At 39.9% G+C, this 24,739-nt stretch overlaps 2 protein-coding genes across 2 annotated transcripts; one reads left to right on the top strand and one right to left on the bottom strand.

Annotated features, from left to right (window-relative positions):
- Positions 1-5,958: 5,958 nt before the first annotated feature.
- On the bottom strand, positions 5,959-6,651 carry LOC145973731 (uncharacterized). Its single transcript, XM_083103307.1, has one exon. The coding sequence runs from the start codon at positions 6,649-6,651 to the stop codon at positions 5,959-5,961; it is 693 nt and encodes a 230-aa protein (XP_082959433.1).
- A 5,166-nt stretch (positions 6,652-11,817) lies between these two features.
- Positions 11,818-23,629, top strand: LOC145973730 (uncharacterized). The gene is made up of 3 exons (XM_083103306.1): positions 11,818-12,011; positions 12,084-12,324; positions 23,600-23,629. The coding sequence occupies exons 1-3, from the start codon at positions 11,857-11,859 to the stop codon at positions 23,627-23,629; spliced, it is 426 nt and encodes a 141-aa protein (XP_082959432.1). The 5' UTR covers positions 11,818-11,856.
- The last annotated feature ends 1,110 nt before the right edge of the window (positions 23,630-24,739 follow it).

The raw sequence follows: 24,739 nt of genomic DNA, 5'->3' as shown, positions 1-24,739 counted from the left end.
CAGCGGTTGCCGGTCGCAAGCGGCCCAGGACCAACTTATAAGGAAGGCCCCAGGGGTCCTCGTTAATGAGGTTAAGCAGTTCGCCCCACGCGCGAGCCTTTGCGGCGACAATTGCCACCCGCAACTTCTTTTTAGCCTGTCGGTAAGACTGCCGACAAATATCGGCATCACGTTGATCTGTGAAGCATCGCGCACTCCTAGTGGCGACTCGACACCACCTACGTCATTTGTTTTATAATTATTTTTTAATAATTTATTATCAGACCCCTTATTAATAATTTAACATGTTACTTTAATAAATATCATGTATGCGAAAGTAAATTATTCCGAATTCATATGATGGAACATGAATAATATTTATTAATGTGACAAACGCTGCGTTTCGATCCACATCGGATCCTTTTCAATGTCTGATAACGAAGTAATAACGGTCGACATGGGAATACAAGTCAAATTGTAAGAACACAATAATAATATATACATAAGTTTCGGAAACGCAAAAACGCGAGAAATGTACTGTTTACAAAGTCATAGAAGTCGAAAGTAGATACGCAACAAAACGGACGATTCGAAATTTCCATTAAATAAAAGCGCAATGTAATATTCATGATCAAAGTAACATAAAGAAATCGAAAAGAAAAAATCAATAATAATTAACTCCGCAATATAACCAAAGAAATGCGCTGCTCACCTCATAAGTAGAAAAAACGGAGAAATATTCCAGAACGCATGTGTCCAACGTTCATACCTGATCATAAACTGATAATCCATTGATCAATGAAAGTAAATAATCTTGATGGTCCAATCCTTGAAAATAATGGAAAAATTGCAAGATAACGCTTAAGAGGTGATAGCCTGTAAAAGAAACTAAACAGAGCAACACATCCTCCGGATACACTACGGATACAGAAATAAAAGAAAAGTAAATGATTAATACAAAGAATATATCATAAAACAGGAATCGAGAAAAATACATACGAGTCAACGAGTACGAAAGCAGTCTTAGAATCTTTATACAAATCTCACAACGGTGCGAACATGCACATCCTTGCGATATATCGAAATACGCAGGACTGAGGCGTGCGACCGTGTATCACCGAAAGCGTGAAGCGTCAGGGGAGGGGGGGAGGTTAGGGCAGACGTCACGAAACGGACAGAGACAGAAACAAACGAACCGGGATATATGAGCTTACTAAGAGAATTTATGTATGATTGGTAGATATAATTTATCCAAAAAATCCGTATCACTCTGAATGTTAATGCTGTGGTTTTGCTTAGAGATGTGTAACATTTCAGCAATTAGCCTCTTTCTGTAACTGGGCTCTTCGTCTAAAATGGAAACATTATTCCAATCAAATTCGTGGCTTTCTAATCTATGAAGGGACACGACAGAAAGCGGGACAGTAGTTTTGTTAATGTCCGACCGGTGTTCTTTCCTAGTGAGTAGTTTTCTTTTTGTTAGTCCCACGTACGAGGCTTCGCAATTTAAACAGCTGATTTTATAAATTACATTTGAGTGGTGGGTTTTTGGTAACGGATCTTTATATAATCTAATAAGAGAATTCAATTTGTTATTAACTGTGAAAGCCAATCTCTTATTAGTATAATTTTTTATATCAGAAACAAATTCTTTAGGGAGACTAATAGAAAAAGGGATGGTAAAGGAAGGAGTAGGAGAGGGGGGAGGTTGGGAAAGAACAACAGAATTATTATTAGTATTAGAAACCAGGAATTTTAATCTTTGAGAAATGGTATGAAAAATGAATTTAATAGGATAACCATTATTTAACAGGGTTGAAACTATAAAAGAAAAATTCTCATTATGAAACCGAGGGTGTGAAAGTTTAAACACTCTATCAGTAAGGCCGATAATAACTCCCTTTTTGTGTGACAGAGGATGGTGTGAGAAAAAAGATCAAGAGACACGGTAGTGTCTTTGCTAAGTCCCAGCGTAAGCAAAAAATGCACTCCGTGTATTATTACGCGAGTCGGATTGAGAGTATAACTCGATATTTTTATTTCTCATATAACCGCTCAACGGATCGAGTTCTTAGTAGAATTAATCGATAGCTTGGGTTTAAATTAAATAATAAAAGTGTTTTTATTTTTGCGCTACGTGCTCTGTAAACGGAGATATCATGATGCAAAGTCTGAAATGTGAAAATTTCGATTAAGAAACGTCGTCATGGTCGTCATCAACTCCTCTTAACGTAACAAAGAAAATACAGAAATACGTTTCCAACGTCTGCCACAAGAATGCGCTAGCAGTGATTCACGCGACGCAGCATTAGTAGCGCTCTGTGGCGTTAACGGTGCTTATAAATATGTTGTAAAAGGTTAAGTGTGTCACTTCAGGTAATTATATAAAATAATTAATAATATACATATAACATTTATATATTTAGTAAAAATCTACCTGAAAAAGTCGGCTTCCTATACCAATTAAATTCAATGTAATTATTATTGATTATGATGGTTGTGTCGAGAAAATTTATACAGTTGTTCTTTGAATATTCAATAGTAAAGCGTAATCTACTATGGAACGAATTAAAAACATTCAAGATGAGCGGGATGTGTTGCTTAGGAGCAGCAAGAACAATATCATCTACGTAACGGACATAAAAGGGAAGGAAAACAGGAAGGGAAGAAATTGCTCTATCCTCTAGATCGGACATTATAATATTCGCCAAAATCGGCTAAAGCGGAGATCCCATCGGAGTGCCAAAAATCTGTCTATAAATAGTATTGTCAAATTGAAAGTAAGTGGACTCCATAATTAATTTTAAAGAAATCAAAAATTCATTGTAAGGAGTACTGATTTCATTTTTGATTAAATGCCAACGTTTAGCTATCCCTCCAATAACTAGATCTAAGGGGACGTTAGTAAAAAGGCTCACAAGGTCCAACGAAATTAAATCGTAATAATCGTCCAGAAACATATTATTGAGTTTTTTGATTAAGGCAAAACTATGTATTTTCAATATGACTATTAGGAAAGGGTAAATTTTTATATAAAATATCATTGAGGAATGCAGCAAGAGGATAGAGGACTATTGATAGACGAGATAATAATGCGTAATGGACAATCATTTTTATGAATTTTTGGCAGTCCGTAAGCGCGTGGTAAAATTCCATCAGTATTTAATAAAGATCTGTAAGTACCGATCGGAATGTAATCATTTCTTCGCCAGCGTTGTAACAGGTCTTTTAATTGCGCAGTGATTTTCTTTGTTGGGTCACAGTTCACAGCAACGTACGTTTCTTGATCTGACAAGAGATCGTGCATCTTATTGAGATAATCAGTTCTATCGAGAGAGACCGTCACATTCCCTTTATCAGCCTTCGTGACAACAATATCGGGATGATCAAACAAGAATTTTTTAGTAATTTTGGTCAGGGAAGACAAGTGGGAGTCAATGTGAGAAAAGGAAGGAGGAGAAGACAAACATTCAAGAGTCTGAACTGCGAGGCATCTGATGTTAGCAGTATCAGGATCAGTCCTGAAAATATTACTTTCAACGCTTTTTATGAAATCAAAAATGAAACGCTGTGAATTATGGTGGGAACGCAGACAGAATTTATCTCCTAATTGTAAAAGGGATTGAACTTCCTGAGATATATCAATTTTATATAAATTAATAAACCAACTATTATTGACCGAGTTAATAAGCGACACATTGTCACGAGGATGGAAATCGTTAGGATTTACATGTATGCTAAAGGAGGTGTGAGAGGAAGGAGGAACAGTGGGAGCAAAGGAAAATGAAGGGGGGGGGGTGTTGTTCATGGGGACGAGAGGAAGTGAAAGATCGTAATTTTTGCACACAAAGAACACCGGTCGGACATTAACAAAGCTACTGTCCCGCTTTCTGTCGTGTCCCTTCATAGATTAGAAGGCCACGAATTTGATTGGAATAATGTTTCCATTTTAGACGAAAAGCCCAGTTACAGAAAGAGGCTAATTGCTGAAATGTTACACATCTCTAAGCAAAACCACAGCATTAACATTCAGAGTGATACGAATTTTTTGGATAAATTATATCTACCAATCATACATAAATTCTCTTAGTAAACTCATATATCCCGGTTCGTTTGTTTCTGTCTCTGTCCGTTTCGTGACGTCTGCCCTAACCTCCCTCCCTCCCCTGACGCTTCACGCTTTTGGTGATACACGGTCGCACGCCTCAGTCCTGCGTATTTCGATATATCGCAAGGATGTGCTTGGCATGTTCGCACCGTTGTAAGATTTGTATAAAGATTCTAAGACTGCTTTCGTACTCGTTGACTCGTATGTATTTTTCTCGATTCCTGTTTTATGATATATTCTTTGTATTAACCATTTACTTTTCTTTTATTTCTGTATCCGTAGTGTATCCGGAGGATGTGTTGCTCTGTTTAGTTTCTTTTACAGGCTATCACCTCTTAAGCGTTATCTTGCAATTTTTCCATTATTTTCAAGGATTGGACCATCAAGATTATTTACTTTCATTGATCAATGGATTATTAGTTTATGATCAGGTATGAACGTTGGACACATGCGTTCTGGAATATTTCTCCGTTTTTTCTACTTATGAGGTGAGCAGCGCATTTCTTTGGTTATATTGCGGAGTTAATTATTATTGATTTTTTCTTTTCGATTTCTTTATGTTACTTTGATCATGAATATTATATTGCGCTTTTATTTAATGGAAATTTCGAATCGTCCGTTTTGTTGCGTATCTACTTTCGACTTCTATGACTTTGTAAACAGTACATTTCTCGCGTTTTTGCGTTTCCGAAACTTATGTATATATTATTATTGTGTTCTTACAATTTGACTTGTATTCCCATGTCGACCGTTATTACTTCGTTATCAGACATTGAAAAGGATCCGATGTGGATCGAAACGCAGCGTTTGTCACATTAATAAATATTATTCATGTTCCATCATATGAATTCGGAATAATTTTCTTTCGCATACTTTACATCCATTGCTTGGTCCATAAAGCCTGTTTTTGATTTTCGATTTGATTTTATCTTACGGACTATTCTCCAATTTCTAATTAAATAACATGTAATTGTAACAAAATGTTTTTGATAAAAAAAAAATATAAAAGTTAATGTTAATATTATGAAAAATTTTTGGATAATAAGATCATGAAAATTAAAGGCAATAATTTGTTATAAAACATTATATTTTTTTACATTTCTTATTTATTTTTGAATTTTAAAATTTGTTAATATTTTTTATTTGTCATATACAGGGTGTTTCATTTTAATCCGACCAGTCGAATATCTCGAAAACCAAGCCCGGGAGAGAAAAATATTTCAGACAAAAGTTGTTTGGTTTCGAGGGGGCCATAAGATGGTGACAATGATTTGACCTTGAACAGCCATTTGAAGGTCACATAAAGGTCACCTTAAATTTCTTAAATGGAATACCCTATATATTTTTGCACATTCCTGTAGCTGACATCGAGAGCTTTCCAAAACACTATAATTAAGTACCTTTTCGTTAAGTACTTTTTGAGTTATGAGGCTTGAAATAATTTCTTAATTCTACATAAACCGTAAAATATCTAGTAAAATATTCATTTTTCGATTATCTTACCTTAATACTTTTACGTACAAAATAATGAGAGGAATCAATTGGTGTAAAGAAAACACATAGTTATTTTTAAGAAAAAATATGGAATTGTTAATTGCAAATTACATATTTTTTCTTTAAAACAACTTTTCAAGGTTATTTGAAGGTCACGGCGATTATTTTTGACGTCTTTGACCTTATCATCGATATCCAAGGTTATTTTAAAGTCACATTTTTTTATCCTATCTTTAGCATTATCCAGGGACAACGACGTGGACGTAATAGGATTATGTCCCCTTTGGGGTGCTTGATTAGAGTGAGTCCCCTTGCCTCTCACTTTTCGGGGTGCTTGATTACAGTGAGTCCCCTTGCCTCTCACTTCCCTCCAGAATTCAACGTAGGTGCTCAAAGACACCACCATTTTGTTGAATACATAATTCTATTCGCTGCTGAAATTGCTCTACTGTTCTGTGTAATACAGCCCTTGGGATGTTTTCACAAGCGGTTCGAATTCTGTGCATCATATCTTCTCTAGTTGTTGGTGCGTGTTCATAAACGACATCTTTCAAATATCCCCACAAGTAAAAGTCGGGTGATGTCATATCTGGAGATCTTGATGGCCATCGAACACCAAAATCTCCACGTCCGGTACGTCCAATCCAGCGGTCACGGTAATTTTGATTAAGATGTTGTCGAACAATTCGAGCAAAGTGTGGAGGAGCTCCATCTAATTGAATCCACATTCTCAATCTCGTGTACAAATCTACTTCTTCGAGAAGTACTGGAAGATGGTCCCTCAGAAACTGTAAAAAATTATGCCCATTTACATTTCCTTCGAAAAAGTAAGGGCCTATGAGGTGACCATTTACAATCCCACACCACACATGAATGCTCCAACGATTTTGATTATCTATCTGCCTGTGCCAATGCGGATTAACGTCCGACCAATAGTGACAATTGTGTCGGTTAAGCTCTCCATTGTTTTTGAATTTTGCTTCATCTGAAAACACTACGTATCGAAAAAAGTTCGGATCATTGGTAATCATTTGTCGTGCCCATTGGCAAAACTGTAACCGTAATCTCATATCAACAGGTGTGACATCCTGAGTTAAAGTGATATGATATGGATGATAACGTTGACTTCTCAGTATTCTCCAAGCAGTAGCCATAGGTATGCCACTTTGCCTTCGAATTTCACGGGTACTGATGTGGGGATTTAAATGAACCATTGCCAGAACGACCATTACACGAAGATCATTTTCATCGTAATTACGACATTCTCTAACCCGTGCTAGTTGACCTTGTTGAGCTCTACGGTAAATGTCAAGAATTGTTGTGTGACTTGGATGTCTTCTATGGGGATATCGATTTCGATACAGGGCAGCAGCTTGTCGATAATTACGCCGACACTCACCAAGAATCAATAGGATATTGACCCTTTCAGCCGCTGAATAATCAGCCATATTTTAAATCAAGGTTGACGAAAAATTGTGTTTTTATACCAAAGTAAAAATTAGATAAGTTTTCTGTGTGTAAAATGAATAAGAATTTTAGGTACAAGAAATAAAGGACAATGAATGAAATTTATCCTGAATTTATCCTGAATAGCTAAATTTATCGTGAAAGATTTATCCTGAATAGCTAAACTAATCAAATTTCATTTATTGTCCTTTATTTCTTGTATTCAATAACTGGTACACTATCGAACATTAAATGTAAGTAAATTAATTTCATTCATTAATAGTAGTAATACTATGAGGTTTCTAACCCAGGGGCTCCGAGGGGGAATCGGCGGGGGGGTGACGTCACGCGGGGGGGTGACGTCACGCGGGGGGGTGACGTCACGGGGGGGGTGACATCATGCGGGGGATGATGACGTCACGTGCGGGGGATGATGACGTCACGTGCGGGGAGTGACGTCACGCGCGGGTAGGGGGGATCCGCGGCGCGACCGGTGGACGAGGGGGTCCGCGCGGGTAGGGGGGATCCGCGGCGCGACCGGTGGACGAGGGGGTCCGCGCGGGTAGGGGGGATCCGCGGCGCGACCGGTGGACGAGGGGGTCCGCGCGGGTAGGGGGGATCCGCGGCGCGAGCGATGGACGAGGGGGTCCGCGCGGGAAGGGGGGATCCGCGGCGGGCCCGCGATGTGTCCACGTGTGAGAAGGACGGTGCACTGGTTTGAAAAGGATAGCGTAAAGTGTGTGAAGAGGACAGTGCGACAAGGATGACACGTGACATCATCAACGTGGGACAAGGACGACGCATTGTAAGATGCTGCATAGGTGGGAGAAGGACGACGCAAAGGTAAGTGAGTGATAGCGATGAGCATATGAATGAGAGAGAACGATAATATCGCGAAGAGAACGCATACGAAAGAGAACGATAATAGTTAAGATAACGCGTGCGAGCGAGAACGAAGATATCGCGAGACTTACAACTAACGCGAGACTTATTGTTAGAACGATAGCGCGTACGAAAGAGAGAGAGAGAACGATAAATTCTTACAACTAGCGCAAGAGAGATGCAAAGGATGGGAGCGCAAGGAGAGGCGCGTAAATAAATACATTTCTTTTTTTTTTTTAATTAAAATATAAAATTTATTTAAATGTGTGCATGTATTATACAATTTTGTGTGTGTGTGTGTGTGTGTGTGTATGTGTGCGCTTAATATATAATAATATATGATATAAAATTAAAAAAAAAAATAATAATAATATAATAATAAAATAATAAGAATAATATATTTGGGGGGAGTGCGCCGGGCTAAGGAGGAGGCCGCTCCTAGAATGCTAAGGGGTCGATGTGCCGGGCTGAGTGGAGCCGCTCCTGGAACAGAAAAAGACATTTGAATAGTTTTTAATAATTTATTTTAGAACTTTTGATATATTATAAATTGAAAGTTACTTACAAATTATGTTTCTTGAAAGAAGAGTTCGACGCGTCGCCGAATTTTCGCTCTGAGTAGGCAGCATGTAATAAGGTTCCAGCAACTCCTCTCGTTGCTCTTCTATACTAGGAGGTTCAGATGGTAAAAAATGTATCTTCCATATTTCCATTCGGTCAGTATTATATACTATGATGGACATATTATCTACATCATATCCTTGTCTCTTGAGGGTACGGAACGTATGACAATATTCCTGGTAACAATCCTTGCAGTCTAGGACAGATCTTATCACCGTTACCTCCGTGCCGCAGTGACAGCACCTAAACGGTGTAAACGGTCCCTCGAAGAACCCGTGGAAATAATTATGTTTTAATGCGTAATTTCGATAAAATCCGTACCGACAATCCTTGCAGTAGTGTCGGTTTCGACGTTGGTAGGATTCGGTCCAGAAACATTTTGCAATGTGTATTCTCGGGAGATCAGAGTAAAAGCGAGGATCGGACCTCGGTTTGTATGGTTTAGGAATACACATAATTTTGTTCACTTTTCTTCCTCACACACTCTCCACAACTTTGTGACAAGCACAGAACAACGAAAGAAATAATATTCTAATGTCGCAGGCTCCTCTTCATTATATATCTTTTAATATCTTTTGTCTCATTCCAACTAGAGCATCACGTCTCATCTACCTCAGCATTTCTCTACATCTTTAGCGGAGCGTGTTAAGAAAAGTATAACTATTCTTATTCGTATGGAAGGAAAGAATTAAAATCATAGATGGAATAAAAATAATTATTTATTGCACGCATCGTAAAGAATATCATTTACAGCACATGTTAATAATTCGCAATCGATTATTGATTCGCTGTTAAAGACGTCACTATCACGTATCGTTTTTACAGCATCGCATACAGTAGTAATATTGTTACGTCGTAAAACAGTTTCAAATTGTTTAAATTTTTCATTTACAAGATACGTATTCTCACATAACCAATTGTGCATATGATCGATACAATTTTCAAAATTAAATAAATGTAATAATGTCAGTGGTTTCATGTACAAAGAATTGTCACATAATGTGAGTTTTACAATTTTCGATTGATACATTTCAATCGATAAATCTCCAATCCTTAATGGGAGAGCAGTCGATTGTAGAAATTGTTCAATGTCTGCTTGCTTCTATATCAACAAATTTCATGTTGAAAAAGGCAACACTATTTGATTACCTCGATTATCACCGAGAATCAGTTCCACGTACGACACAGCTCCAACGCTTATTCCAATGTCCAAATACTTGTACGACGTTGGGGTTAGAGCATATCTTCTTCCAAGTATGCGAGTCGCACGACGAGGCTGAATGCTATAAAAATATATAAATTAGATCAATATTTAAAAAATTAAATAATTAAATAATAAATAAAATTTTTAAACGATCGAAACTTACGTGTCACATTTTTGCTTCTTACACGGTGGAGTTTCACCGTTTCGAATCGGAACGTAAAAATTCATATCGATTTCTTCAGCGAACCTTTCACACGCGCGATTGATGCAATACTGATCGTATTAGAATTAATATCAATTCAAATAGTATCGCAAATTGCGATGTAGAGGGGATTATTGCTGACACGACATTTTAATTTCCTCTAAAATTTTGTTGCGCCGATGTACGGCTGCGATGACATCATCATCCCCAGAACAAAGATTTAGCTGAATTCGCTAAAATCGAGCGCCGATGTACGGCTGCTCCTGATGCAATCACGTCAGATTTTTCAAATGTACGTGACAAAACGTGAAATTTTCAAGGTTAAGATGCACATCGGAACAAAGATTAACCGTCAAGGTTAAAACGCACATCACCCCTAGACAAAGATTTAGCTGAATGTGCTAAAATCAAGCGCCGATGTACGGCTGCTCCTGATGCAATCACGTCAGATTTTTTCAAATGTACGTGACAAAACGCGAAATTATCAAGGTCAAATTGCAGACGCTACTCCGGGGAATTTTTTAAGATGAAATCATTCTAGAATGTTCGATGTCAGCTGAATGCGCTAAAATGGAGCGCCGATGTACGGCTGCTCCTGATGCAATCACGTCAGATTTTTCAAATGTACGTGACAAAACGTGAAATTTTCAAGGTTAAGATGCGCATCGGAACAAAGATTAACCGCCAAGGTTAAAACGCACATCACCCCTAGACAAAGATTTAGCTGAATGTGCTAAAATCAAGCGCCGATGTACGGCTGCTCCCGATGCAACCACATCAGATTTTTCAAATGTACGTGACAAAACGTGAAATTATCAAGGTTAAATTGCACACGCTATTCCGAGGAATTTTTTAAGATGAAATCATTCTAGAATGTTCGATGATATGCTTGAGACAGTATATAAATCATGATCAAGAGGCACACCCCACCAGTATTTTTGCTAAAGTACATCCAGAACTATCATTAGGAAGCGCATTTCGCAAGTCTGATACAATATGGAGGAACAAAATTTGCGAGAGCAATCCACTTTGGTGAATTCATTGGAAGACTACATTGTGTGGGAGCAACGATGTGATACGTATATCGAGTCGTTGGAAGAGCAAAGTCGCATCAAGCGACCGCGATTATCGATCGGATATCGACAATCGCTGATTGCTCGGATCGCGCGCCTCGAAGGGTTGAAAAATTCGGTACATGGACGTTTCATACACGCGGGTGCCGGATGTAGTGCGCGTCAAAATAGACTTGCGTGGCGCGAGATTGATGCGGCGTTCGAGAGTCGTATATTGACTGGTGCAGTGATAAATTATAATCACATCGAACCGCGCCAATTTCTCGATGATGCCAAAGACATTGTGTTGGAACATATGCAGGGCATTATGAAAAAACATTATAATGTGAAAGTGAACACAATATTTAACGGTGAATTTGTGGCTGGGGATAAACGCGCCAATAAAAGTATAAACACGAAAAACTATGAACTCTTTCGCACATCCGATTTACGCGAGTGGTACGAACGGCGCGTTATCGAACCCACCCTAGCGTCTCTGGAAGAGTTTCAGGAACGCGACAGCGGGTGGGCTTTGTCGCGAATATTAAATTTAACTGTAAATATAAATAAGTATAATCCTTTGCGTGCGGGATGTCACATCAAATTACTGCGGAACATTATGATGAAAAGAGCGGTGATTAATGTACAATCAAAGGACAATGCATGTTTCGCGTGGGCAGTGGTCGCCGCACTATACCCCGCCGAAAGAAAGGCGGAACGGGAATCATCGTACCCGCATTACACGACAGTGCTGAATCTCCAGAACATTGAGTTTCCAGTGACTGTGAACCAAATAAAAAATTTTGAACTTGCCACTGACATTTCTATAAATGTGTACAGCATCGAAGACAAGAACAGCATTGTCCCGATGCGTCTTACGGAGCAGAAGCGGGATAAGCATATCAACTTGCTGTACATTGAAGACGACAACAGCGTCGGACATTTCACTTGGATTAAGAATTTATCCCGGCTCGTGAGCTCACAATTGAGCAAACACAAGAATCCAAAATATATCTGCGATCGGTAAGTTTAATTTGAATAATTATAAGTTATGTAGCAAATTGTATATAAATCTAAAAAATTTTTCTTTTACAGATGCCTGCATTATTTTAATTCGGACACCAAGTTGCAGTCGCATACGGTCGACTGTGGAAAGATGAATGATTGCGCTGTCCGATTGCCGAGCGATAAGGACAAGTGGTTATCGTTCAACAACTTTAATCGGAAGGAGCGGCTTCCATTTGTGGTCTACGCCGACCTGGAATGCGTTCTGGCCAAGACGGAAGAAGAGAAAAACGCATATCAACATCACCAAATATTTAGTTTAGCTTATTATGTACATTGTTCATACGACGAATCTTTATCGGCATATCATTCGCGTCGTAGCGCCGATTGTATAGCTTGGTTCGCCGAAGACCTCAAAAATTTAGCGTTACGTGTAAAAAATATTTTAAAGACAAATGTCCCCATGGTAAATTTAACACCCGAAGAGTGGGAGAAATTCCATAGCGCCACTCAATGTCATATATGCGAAAAACCGTTCGTGCAAGACGATACACGCGTTCGCGATCATTGCCATCTGACCGGGCAGTACAGAGGTCCAGCACACTCAAATTGCAATTTAAATTATAAAGAATCTTTTTGTATTCCAATAGTTTTTCATAATTTATCAGGTTATGATTCACACTTTATTATCGAGGAAATAGCCACATCGTTCGAAGGGAGAATCGAGTTACTTCCGATAACAAAAGAGAAATATATTTCATTCACAAAAGATGTTTGTATGGATGAAGAATCAAAAAATCATGTAAAATTACGTTTCATCGATTCATACAAATTTCTCGCATCGAGTCTCGACAAATTGGCATCGTTTTTGGATAAAGACAAACTCAAAATTTTAAAATCAGAATATCAAAATTTATCTATCGAATATTTCAATTTGTTGATTTGTACACGCGGAAAGGTGTATTTCCGTATGAATACATCGACTCGGTAGATAGGTTGCAAGATACGTGTTTACCACCGCGCGAATCGTTTTACAGTTCTTTGACCGGTGACACTGTATCCGAGAGCGATTACGCGCACGCCGAGAACATCTGGACGCGATTCTCCATTCGGACGCTAGGCGAATATAGCGACTTGTACCTTAAAATTGATGTCTTGTTATTAGCCGACATTTTCGAAAACTTTCGAGATAAATGTATCGAAAGTTACGGACTCGACCCCGCGTATTACTATACTCTCCCCGGATACACGTGGGACGCCATGTTGAAGCATACGAAAATTACGTTCGAGTTGTTTACTGACATCGACATGGTTATGTTCATCAAACGTGGTATACGCGGCGGTCTGAGTCAATGTTCGGGTAGATATGCTCGCGCTAATAACAAGTACATGGAGTCGTACGATCCATCGAAACCAGCATCGTACTTGATGTACTTTGATGTAAATAATTTGTACGGATGGGCAATGTGTCAACCGTTACCTTACGCCGATTTTCAATGGGTCGACGACGTGACCAATTTTGACGTATCATCCATCACGCTAGATTCGCCTACAGGCTATGTCCTCGAAGTGGACCTCGAGTATCCGCAACATCTTCACGATGCGCACACTGACCTACCGTTTTGCCCGACACGCGACAAACCACCTGGCAAGCGGGAATTCAAACTGCTTGCAACGTTATATGATAAGAAGCGTTACGTGATACACTACCGCAACCTGCAGCAGTGTACGCGTCACGGTCTTCGCGTTACAAAAATACATCGAATTTTACAGTTTTCACAATCTCCCTGGCTTCGAAATTACATAGAATTAAATACACATTTTAGAACATTGGCTAAAAATGATTTCGAAAAAAATTTATATAAATTAATGAACAATGCGGTGTTTGGTAAAACGATGGAAAATGTACGCAATCGTGTCGATGTTAAATTATTAACAAAGTGGGATGGTCGGTATGGCGCAGAGGCAATGATCGCGAAACCAAATTTCCACAGCAGAAGCGTTTTTTCAGAAAACTTAATCGCTGTGGAATTGCGCAAACTCGAGGTGAAATTCTACAAACCGATTTACGTGGGTATGTGCATACTCGACATATCCAAGACATGTTTGTACGAGTTTCGTCACGAGTATATGACGCCAATGTATCGCGATAAATGCCAGGTAATGTACACCGATACGGATAGTCTCATATATCACATTGAGTGCGCGGATGTGTATGAGAATATGAAGCGCAATATCATCAGATTCGACACGAGCGATTATGCGGTGGATAATGCGTACGGTATACCGCTTGTAAATAAAAAGGTACCGGACTGATGAAAGACGAAAACAACGGTACCATAATGACCGAATTCGTCGGGCTCAGAGCAAAGATGTACGCGTTACGAGTGAATGGAAAAAAGGACACGGAGAAAGTTAAAGGTGTCAAGAGTAACGTTGTTGCGAGAACGATAACGTTTGACGACTACACGCGGTGTTTGAAAGAAGAAATTGAAATGACGCGTCAGCAGTCGTGTATACGATCTAAACTGCACCAAGTATACACGATCTGCGAGACGAAAATTGCTCTGAGTCCGTACGACGATAAGCGGTATATCGTACCCGAAACCACCGATACGTTACCGTGGGGACATTATAGAATACCATTGTAAATAAATGTATATTTTATTTATTATTAATTGTATATTTTGTACATAACCATGTATATATTTTTATATTTAATACACTTTATATATTTTTATATTATTAAATATTTATATATTAAATTATTTATATAGTTTATATGTATATTATTTTAATAAATATTTATAATACACTATTTTTATGTATCCAAGAGTTGTATGATTTATCCATTCCCAACCATTTCACGTATACGTCATCACCCTTTTCCCGCAAAATTTTTTCCACGAGATATACGTCGGGATTAGCGACGCGTTGTAATTCGTATTCGTAGAATCCTCCAGCGACGGGATCTCCACGCGAATCTTGGAGTATGAATGTCGCGGGATTAGTTTTCTGCACCTCGACAATCTTAAAAACTTCGGTCGTCCAATTAGGTGTGAAACCTTTTTCAAAGATGGTCTTGTATTTGCTTACGCGTACCGAATCGCCTACTTTAAATTTTGTCGGAGCCGCAATTTTTACGTTGCTATACACCGTATTTAAAAGTTTTTTGGCGATCGCTGGAGTGACGTCGGCAGGTCTCATACCGATGGTGCGATGTTTTCGCGTATTGTACTCTGCAACGAGTCGAGATAGCTCGTCGATCCATTTGTAATTTCCGTTGAGCGTAAACATTTTCCACATATTGTTTTTCAAAGTACGGTTGAATCGTTCCACGACCGAGGCTTTCATAATGGAATACGTCGAGTAATGATTAATGTTGTTTCTTCATGAGTTTCTGCACACTCGCGTTGTAAAATTCTTTTCCTCTGTCGGTTTGAAAATTTTTCGGACACCTTTTATCGTCTCCAATAATCTTTGCGATCGTTTCGGACATTTCGACATTTTCCGCTCTTGCTCTTGAGCGGTACGGCCCACGCATACTTGCTCAACACATCGATAACTGTGAGTATGTATTTATGACCCTTGTTGAGTCGAGAATACGAACGCATGTCGACCACGTCCGCCTGCCACAGATCGTCGTATCCGCATACAATGACGCGTCTTCGTGGAAAATTTCTTCTCGCCGGAGCATGTAGTTCCTCGACAAGTTGTCGCTTTTCGGAGGTGTTTATCTTCTTTCGCACGTTTGATCGAGGCATAATTAATATTGCGATATTAGTATGTCTCGTTTACTGTGTCGAGTCAGATGTTGCATATCTCAGCACATTCTTTATCTCGTCCATCATTATTCGTAGCGCCTGCACGTGTGTTTCAAGCGTGATAATTTTTTGCTCAATTTCTCCCTGTCGATCTCTCAAAAGTTTATCCACGTATCGTTTGTTGACGGCGTCAGTATCAGTTTCCGGTTGCGCTACACGTTGAATCTTGCGCGACCTTGCGTCAAAGCCGGTAGTAGTCTGGCAGAGAGCGTTATCGCGAACGTAATTTCTCAATAATCCATTCCATTGATAGTACAAATTATTCGACGTTCCGAGCGATAATCCAAATTTATTAATCGACATTTCGGTACCGAGAACTTTGACGGAATGACATGTATCGTTGACGCATAGTTTAATTTATAATAATGCCAGCCTCGCGAAGTTCTTCGATAATTGACAAGATTTCATTGTCGTGAGCATTGTTGCCGGCTCGACGCGAGGCGTCCAGCAATCGCAAACGATCTACCAATTCGTTGGGATCGTTCCAATGCACGTAATCGATCATGTTGTCGCTTAGCGTCATGGTATGCGGCGCGTCTATACCTCTTCCCACCTTTCTATCGGGGAATAATGGTGCAATTATATATTTGTACTTGTATCCTTTGTTACTTTTAATAGGATTATTAACTTTGTTGTCACGTTTATGCGCATTTGTTGCTTTTAATATACTTTGATATTTATACAAATCGTCTTGAGTGTATTTTTTATGATTGGGAAATTTTCTAAAAATCAAATCGTAGATACCTTCGGATCCCGTATATTTTATTCCATCGATAATTATATTATCTTCCATGTCCACATCGAAACGTTTATCACCGAGCATCATTCCTTCGCTGGTAAATTTAACACCGTAGACGTAATCCATACTCTTATTTTTATCAACACTCATGATAGCTCCTATATATTTTTGCGCTAGTGGACCAAAATGATCTCGGAACGTTTTCTGACCTTCGGACGTTTCTAATTCATGTCGGACCGATGTTACAAACGAATCGGGCGTGGTCTCATAAATTTCTTCGACGGACGGGGATGGTATTGTTTGACGCGGTTGTACTTTTATCGGAGTAGAAACAGTAGCCATATTAGAAAATTGTTTCCTTCGTTTCGATCGATTCGGTGTCGAATATATCGGCGAATCGTTTATCGGCATATTTATCCGTGCTCGCTTTATTCCTTGCTTCGACTCTTTTATTTTTTCCTCGTGCTTCTCTCCAAACGTTAAACTCAATGGTTCAATTTTCGGCGCATCAGATTCCACAGTATTTTCGATAAGCTGTTTTAAAGGTTCGGTAATTGGCTTAAATTGTCTTTCCAATGCAACGTCTTCCTCCATTTTACCAGTTTTCAAAGCGCGATATTTTTTGCGAATTGATTCGCTCATTTTTGCAATCTCTATCGCAATCTTTTCACGATCGCCGTTCATGATGCTTGATCGATGTGTCGATGACGACTGATCGCTTTACGGTATCGCGAAATCATTAAATCCTCTTCTATATCGTCCATTGATCAACGTGCTGTCTTTATCAATGACTACGAAGCCATATTTGCGTTGCCAACATTTCTGACACAATGCGCGGAAATCGTCGTAAGACATGTCGGTATTTACATGATCGTTGTAAACATGTTTCAAGTTTGTGCCGTCTTGTTTAAATAAAATCAAAAGATTCGCATTGTCGCGTATAAGATGCTTAGGTATCTTGGCATACGTTTGACAAAGATAGAAACAGTCGACGCTCGAGTGTCGACCCATTGCAAAGTATTCTCTTATCGTATCTTGCTTGCCACATGCCACGTCATCAAAGATAAAGATGGAATTCGGAAGCGCCTCGCTCGGTGGAATGACATCACTGTTATTAGAGAATGTGAAATAACCAATTTCGTCTATAGGTGCTAATAAATTTTCCAAGTATCTATATTTCGGTTGTTGAAGCGATTTCGAGTATACGTACGCGTTTTCGAAACGTACACCGTACGGACTTTCTATCAAACTAATCAACACGTTTGTCTTACCGCAGTTTGAAGGGCCGCAAACGATACCGCGTATAGTAGTCGGTAGCATGTTTCCATGCTTGCGTACTTTTTTCTCCGATATTAGTCTATCGTCGAAATTTGATACTTTGATTATCCGCGCTTGTCGCACGAACCGCATGTTTTCTCTTTCGAATCAATTTTGCGAATGATCACGAGGGGGAGACCTATTTATAGAGGTGTCTCAACTCGAAACCGTTCAGTATCAAAATGTTTCTCCTTCTGTCGGATGAAAGAGACATTTTCCGGCTTACCGCCGAACAACTGCAGTATATCCCAAAGATTGTTTTACTACAAAATTTTGGTGATTACGTGGAACGATTGTGGGACAAGCTTCCAGAATATATAAAGGCTGATTCGGAGGTTCGACAATATCGTTCGTGCATGCGACATTACAATCAGCCGTGGCAGCGAACGCACATCGACGGTCCGCCACCGTTAATAAAAGATTGCTACGAATGTCAGCGAGAATCGTAAGAGGTAGCGGTCTCTTAAATCGTGCGATAAACGCGCTTCCCATCGAATTACATATTCCCGGTTATCAGTTTTGCGGCCCGGGAACTCGATTAGAGAAACGATTGGCTAGAGGCGATCGAGGCATCAATCCATTGGACGCCGCTTGTCGCGAGCACGACATTGCTTACTCGCGAAGCAACGACCTCGGTCAACGACACGTCGCGGATCGCATACTAGCTGCAAGAGCGCGAGAACGCATTACCGCGAGGGATTCGACTCTTGGTGAAAAAGCAGCCGCTACGACTGTTTGGGCGGCAATGAAGGCAAAGACAAAACTCGGCATGGGGATGAAAAAGCCATCGACGACAAAGAGGAGGAAAAAACGAATACTTCCAGTAGCGAAACGCGGTGGTATTTTACCACTTTTACCGTTGTTGGGAGTTGTCGGTTCTTTGGCCGGCGGTGCGGCGGGAATCGCAAAGGCGGTAAACGATAGCAAGGCGGCGCAACGTCAGCTGGAAGAGTTGCAGCGTCACAATCACGCTATGGAAGGTCGCGGACTTTATCTCGCTCCGTACAAGCGTGGACAGGGATTCTCAACAAAGTCTAAGAGAAAAAAAAAACGTCGAAAAAACATTAAAAATGCCTACGGGTGCGACAACTAACGTGCAATTGGAACAATTGGCGAAACGTATGCACATACTGTTCTTTAGAGGTGTTTTCATGCGCAATAATTTACCAATAAGCGGTGTACGACGAAACGAGAGCGGTATCGTCAATTTGGATGACGTTGATGGTCCCGGTACTCATTGGGTAGCGTACGCAAAGAGGGGAGATCGTGTCGTATATTTCGACAGTTTTGGAAACCTTCGACCACCCAAGGAACTTGTGCGATATTTCGGACGAGTAAAAATTGAATACAATTATGCATCTTATCAAAGTTACAATCAGAGCATCTGTGGACAGTTGTGTTTAAAATTTCTTCAAACAGTCGACGATCAATTTAAAGCCTGACAATCCATCGTCACGACTCAGTATTCGTTCGACATGTCACTGACACTTACGTTGACTGGCAGAAGCAGCGTTCTCGCTGTAAGCTATTTTCCCGCTATAGATTTGACTGATGCCGATTACGAGCTTGGATTAACGGATTTTGAAACTTATCATACGATTCCAAACGTAAATTTTTTGAATAATAAATTTTACTTTGGCAACGACGACAAAGAAATTACGATTCCCGAAGGATCGTACGAATTGCACGCTATAAATGACTATCTCAAACGTGCAATTTTGCAAGATGAACACCTTTCCAGAGATGTTGAAAACGATTATGATGAGGAATATCCAATAGCGCTTCGCGCCAATCATAGCACGCTAAAGAGCGAAATCAAATGTGCCTACAGAATAAACTTTACCAAACCCGACAATGTAGGATCCTTGCTTGGATTCTCATCGAATCGTATATTGCAACCTCGCGAGTGGTACGAATCGGACGAACCAGTTAATATTATAAACGTAAATATTATTCGTATAGAATGTAACGTGACTACTGGTGCGTACAGCAATGGCATGCGCGTACACACAATACATGAATTTTCACCGAGCGTACCACCAGGATATAAGATATCGGAAACGCCGGCACAGATCATTTACCTGCCGATCATCGTACGGAGCATTACGGATTTAACGATACGTATTGTGGATCAAAGAGGTCGATTGCTCGATTTTCGAGGAGAGGAAATTACCGTAAGATTGCATATACGGCGGCGACAAACATAGTATGCTCGTGCTGAACGAAACGGAGCACGTGAGAGACAATACTTTTACGAGGGACAATACTATTGCGGTATCGGGTGACAATAATAAGATAGCCATTAAGAAGAAGCTGAGCGCGTTGAATCGTGAATTTTTAAAATCATTAGGATTCATCGTACGAAAAGAATGATTGATATTTTGAATATCGGAGGTGAGCCAGTCTTTGACGATCGCATCGTCAAGATTGAGACTCATACATACAATCCGTACGCCAATACGACGCTTGGATACGAATACCTATACAACATCAGGATTTGTACACGTTACCGTGCGAAAGCTTTCTTTACATCGAGGGAAGGTTTAATGTGCGTAAAGCGAATGACGAAATGAAGGTTGTATTGGGAAACAATTGCGTCGCATTCATGTTTGATGAGCTTCGATACGAACTCGACGGAGTAGAGATTGATCGCAACAGAAATGTTGGAATAACTTCGACGCTCAAAAATTATGTCTCTCTAACACACCAGAAAAGTATAAACTTGAAGAACGCTGCGTGGGATTTGACGTACAATGGTGACAAAAATTATTTCAACTATTGCGTACCGCTCAACATGCTGCTGGGATTTTGCGAAGATTATAAACGCGTTGTGATTAACGCTCGTCACGAATTGATTTTGATACGTTCGCGCAACGATAATAATTGTCTATTCGGACACCCATCGTCGGAAGCAGAGATTGAATTACTCAAGATACAGTGGCGTATGCCTCATGTAATATTGAACGAGATTAATAAATTGTCGATGTTGCGAATGTTGGAAAGCGGACGATACTTGAACATGAGTTTCAGATCTTGGGATCTATACGAATTTCCTCTGCTGCATAGCACGACTAAGCATTCATGGACCGTGAAAGCCGCCTCCCAGCTAGAGAAACCACGGTACGTGATCTTTGCATTGCAAACTGGTAAAAAGAATTCAGTGCCACAAGATGTTACATTGTTCGATGATTGCAAATTGACCAATGTTAAACTCTATTTAAACTCGGAATTTTATCCCTATGATGATTTAAATTTAGATTTTGAAAAAAATAGATTCGCCGTTCTATTCAACATGTACTCTCGTTTTCGCAAATCTTATTACGGATGCGATAACAGCACCACGCTATTAACCATTTCAAAGTTTCTACATTGCGGTCCTCTCGCGGTCATTGATTGCTCGCGACAAAACGAGTCTGTCAAAACTGCTACCGTGGACGTGAGAATAGAGTTTGAATGCAGGGAAAATATACCGGCGAATACTACCGCCTATTGTCTCATCTTGCACGATCGGGTTGTCGAATATAATCCATTGACCAATGTAGTCCGCAAAATTACATAAGTCAGCAAATATCCCCTCCATTGCATATGAAAAAATATAAAAGATTGAGATGTTTGACGATCGACATCAGTCTGCGATCAGATCTTGTCATCATGGCTGTGCCAACGTTTGTGGATCTACAAGGATTTATCGTTGACAAAAATTTTGTCGTGAAGGAAGCTGCTGTTCTGAGAAAGGGATCCATACTTTCTCATTACATTTTTACATGTCCCGAACCATGGCACATGCTCACAAAATCTGAGAGATGTCAGGTTTTATGGCTGATGAAAAATCATCATGGATTATCGTGGAATGATGGACACGTTTCATATTGGAAATCGAAACGTTTAATTATGACGGCGGTGATGGGTGCAACGGGGGAGGATGATGATGCGTCACCTCTCGTGTATGTTAAAGGGCACGAAAAACGACAATGGTTAGCTGATGTACTGGACAATGATGCGAGAAACGATGTGATTATCGAAACTTTGGATGCAGACTATGAGGATGTAGCTTCTTTAAATAAGTTAGATATTAAGAATACTGTACGTTGTGAAAATCATGTAAAAAATTGCGCTTTAGAAAATGTATTTAAGATTTATAATTGGTGGTTGAAACATCATGATAATGATTCGTCGAATCCATATTTATAATAAATTGATGATGCAATATATTTTTATCGTCTTTCTTATTCTCTCCTTTCTTTCCTCATCTCTATCTATGTACGTGTGCAGTATCGTGTTTCCGTATGTGACACAGCTGCCGCAGATATTGTATTTCGATACTATATTGTGGTATATGATAAAATATTTAAATATTTGATAATTGAATATAGTTTTGCGTTCGATAGTCGTTGATTTCCTTTCAACAGTTGTTCATTTCCGTTCGATAGTCGTTCATTTCCGTTCGATGGGCATTCATTTCCGTTCGACGGGCGTTCATTTCCGTTCGATGATCGTTCGTTTCCGTTCGACGGGCGTTCGACGGGCGTTCGTTTCCGTTCGACGGGCGTTCATTTCCGTTCGACGATCGTTCGTTTCCGTTCGATTACCGTTCAATTATCGTTCGACGGGCGTTCATTTCCGTTCGATGACCGTTCAATTACCGTTCGACAACCGTTCAACGAGCGTTCGTTTCCGTTCGATGACCGTTCGACGGTCGTTCATTTCCGTTCGACGAGCGTTCGTTTGCGTTCGACAGTCGTTCGTTTCCGTTCGATGACCGTTCGATAGCCGTTCAATTGCTGTTCGACGAGCGTTCGTTTGCGTTCGACAGTCGTTCGTTTCCGTTCGATGACCGTTCGATAGCCGTTCAATTGCTGTTCGACGAGCGTTCGTTTGCGTTCGATAGTCGCTCATTTCCGTTCGATGACCGTTCGAGCAGGGTTGACACATTATATTATAATGTTATATTATATCATGCATACTTTTGTCTTACGAGGCGTTTTTGGTAAAGCGATAATGATACGTCCTTATTCTAAAGTTTCGTACCGAGACCTCGTTGTTTCCTCACAAAGTTGCGATATGATAATATTAATATTATATTATATACCACGCTGAGTTGCATGGGACCGTACTTTTGTCTTACGATGCGTTTATGATATGGTGATAATGCCACATCTCTACTATAAAACCTCGTGCCGAGACCTCGTTCTCTCATCAGAAAGTTCTGACCGGTGCACGAGTTAAGAAGAAATATTATATTAAGTAAAGATTTAAATAATGGATCGCGTAAATATACAGGGTGACCCATTTTAACTTAGGCAGCCAAATAACTCGAAAAATAAGCACACTACGAAAAAATATTTAGAATCAAAATTTTGTCATTTCGAGGGGGACGTACAATGACGTTAAAATGAGCCCCCCCACCCCTCCCCCTGGGCGGTGAGGGGGGGCAAGTTTGAAATCTTAAATGGGAACCCCTATTTTTTATTGCATATTCGGAATCTTTGGCTAAAAACACATACAATTTGTCTGAAACATTTTTCTCGATTCATGATAGATGGCGCTGTAATCGACGAAATTCAATTTCTTCGATTTCTCTTACTGAGAACCTATGCTTACGATTCTGCAATAAATTAACAATAAAAATACCACGTTTTCATTGTTAATACTCGAAATTAGTCTTAAAACAAACTTCTCATTATTTTTTATTACTCATTAATTACTTCTCAAGAAACTGCTTTTAGCGTAACCCAGGAACAACGTCGTGGACGTAGCAGTTTTCTGTTCCCTTCGGGGTGCTTGATTAACGTGAGTCCCCTCGCCTCTCACAATTCGGGGTGCTTGAACGTGTGGTAACCCAGCCAGTGAAGGCAAGGTCGTGTGGTGATCCAGCCAGTGAAGGCAAGGTCGTGTGGTGACCCAACCAGTTAAGGCAAGGTCAAGTAGTGACCCAGCCAGTGAAGGCAAGGTCGTGTGGTGACCCAACCAGTTAAGGCAAGGTCAAGTAGTGACCCAGCCAGTGAAGGCAAGGTCGTGTGGTGACCCAACCAGTTAAGGCAAGATTGCATTGTTATCAGCTCTCTCCGCATGGAGGAGATGCTCAAAGTGTGCACCATTATTTTCTAAGGATAACAGTAATCGACAGCGAAAGTTACGTTGTACATTTTCTAGCATTAAAGGAGTTATAGCTTCACAAGCTCTTCTTATTCTTTCCATCATATTCAATCTTGTCGTTGGAGCTTTACTATACACTGCATCTTTAACGTATCCCCATAAAAAGAAATCAAGGGGGTTCAAATCCGGTGATCTCGGAGGCCACAGAACTGGTCCACCCCGCCCTATCCACCGATTTGGGAACCTTTGATTCAAAAACATCCGTACAATACGAGCATAATGAGCAGGAGCACCATCTTGTTGATACCATAAATTTAGTCTAACTGCAAGGGGAACATTCTCTAGGTATGCTGGCAAATCATTTTCGAGGAATTCTAAATACATTGGACTATTAATTGGACGTTCAAAAAAATGAGGTCCAATGACTTGGCCATTGCAAATGCCTACCCATACATATAAACTCCAACGATGTTGATTAAGCACCTCACGATACCAATGTGGATTTTCTGGTGACCAATAGTGGCAATTATGCCTATTGAGACTACCATTGCTGATGAATGTTGCTTCATCACTGAAACAAACATTACTAAAAAAATCTGGATTCTGATCTAACATCTCAAGAGCCCATCTACAAAATTGTACTCTGAGTACGTAGTCGGCCTCACTTAATTCCTGTACCAGAGTAATATGATACGGATGGTAATTGATTGATCGTAACAATCTATGTGCCGTAGTTTGAGGGATTCCCAGTTCTCGTTCTATTTGACGGG

The sequence above is a fragment of the Camponotus vicinus genome, unplaced genomic scaffold (genome assembly GCF_025532165.1).
Source record: "Camponotus vicinus isolate PSW18456_S1 unplaced genomic scaffold, iyCamVici1.0 SCAF_6, whole genome shotgun sequence".
NCBI lineage: Eukaryota > Metazoa > Arthropoda > Insecta > Hymenoptera > Formicidae > Camponotus > Camponotus vicinus.
Note: the sequence above shows the minus strand (reverse complement) of the source record. Positions and strands in the feature narration are given on the sequence as shown.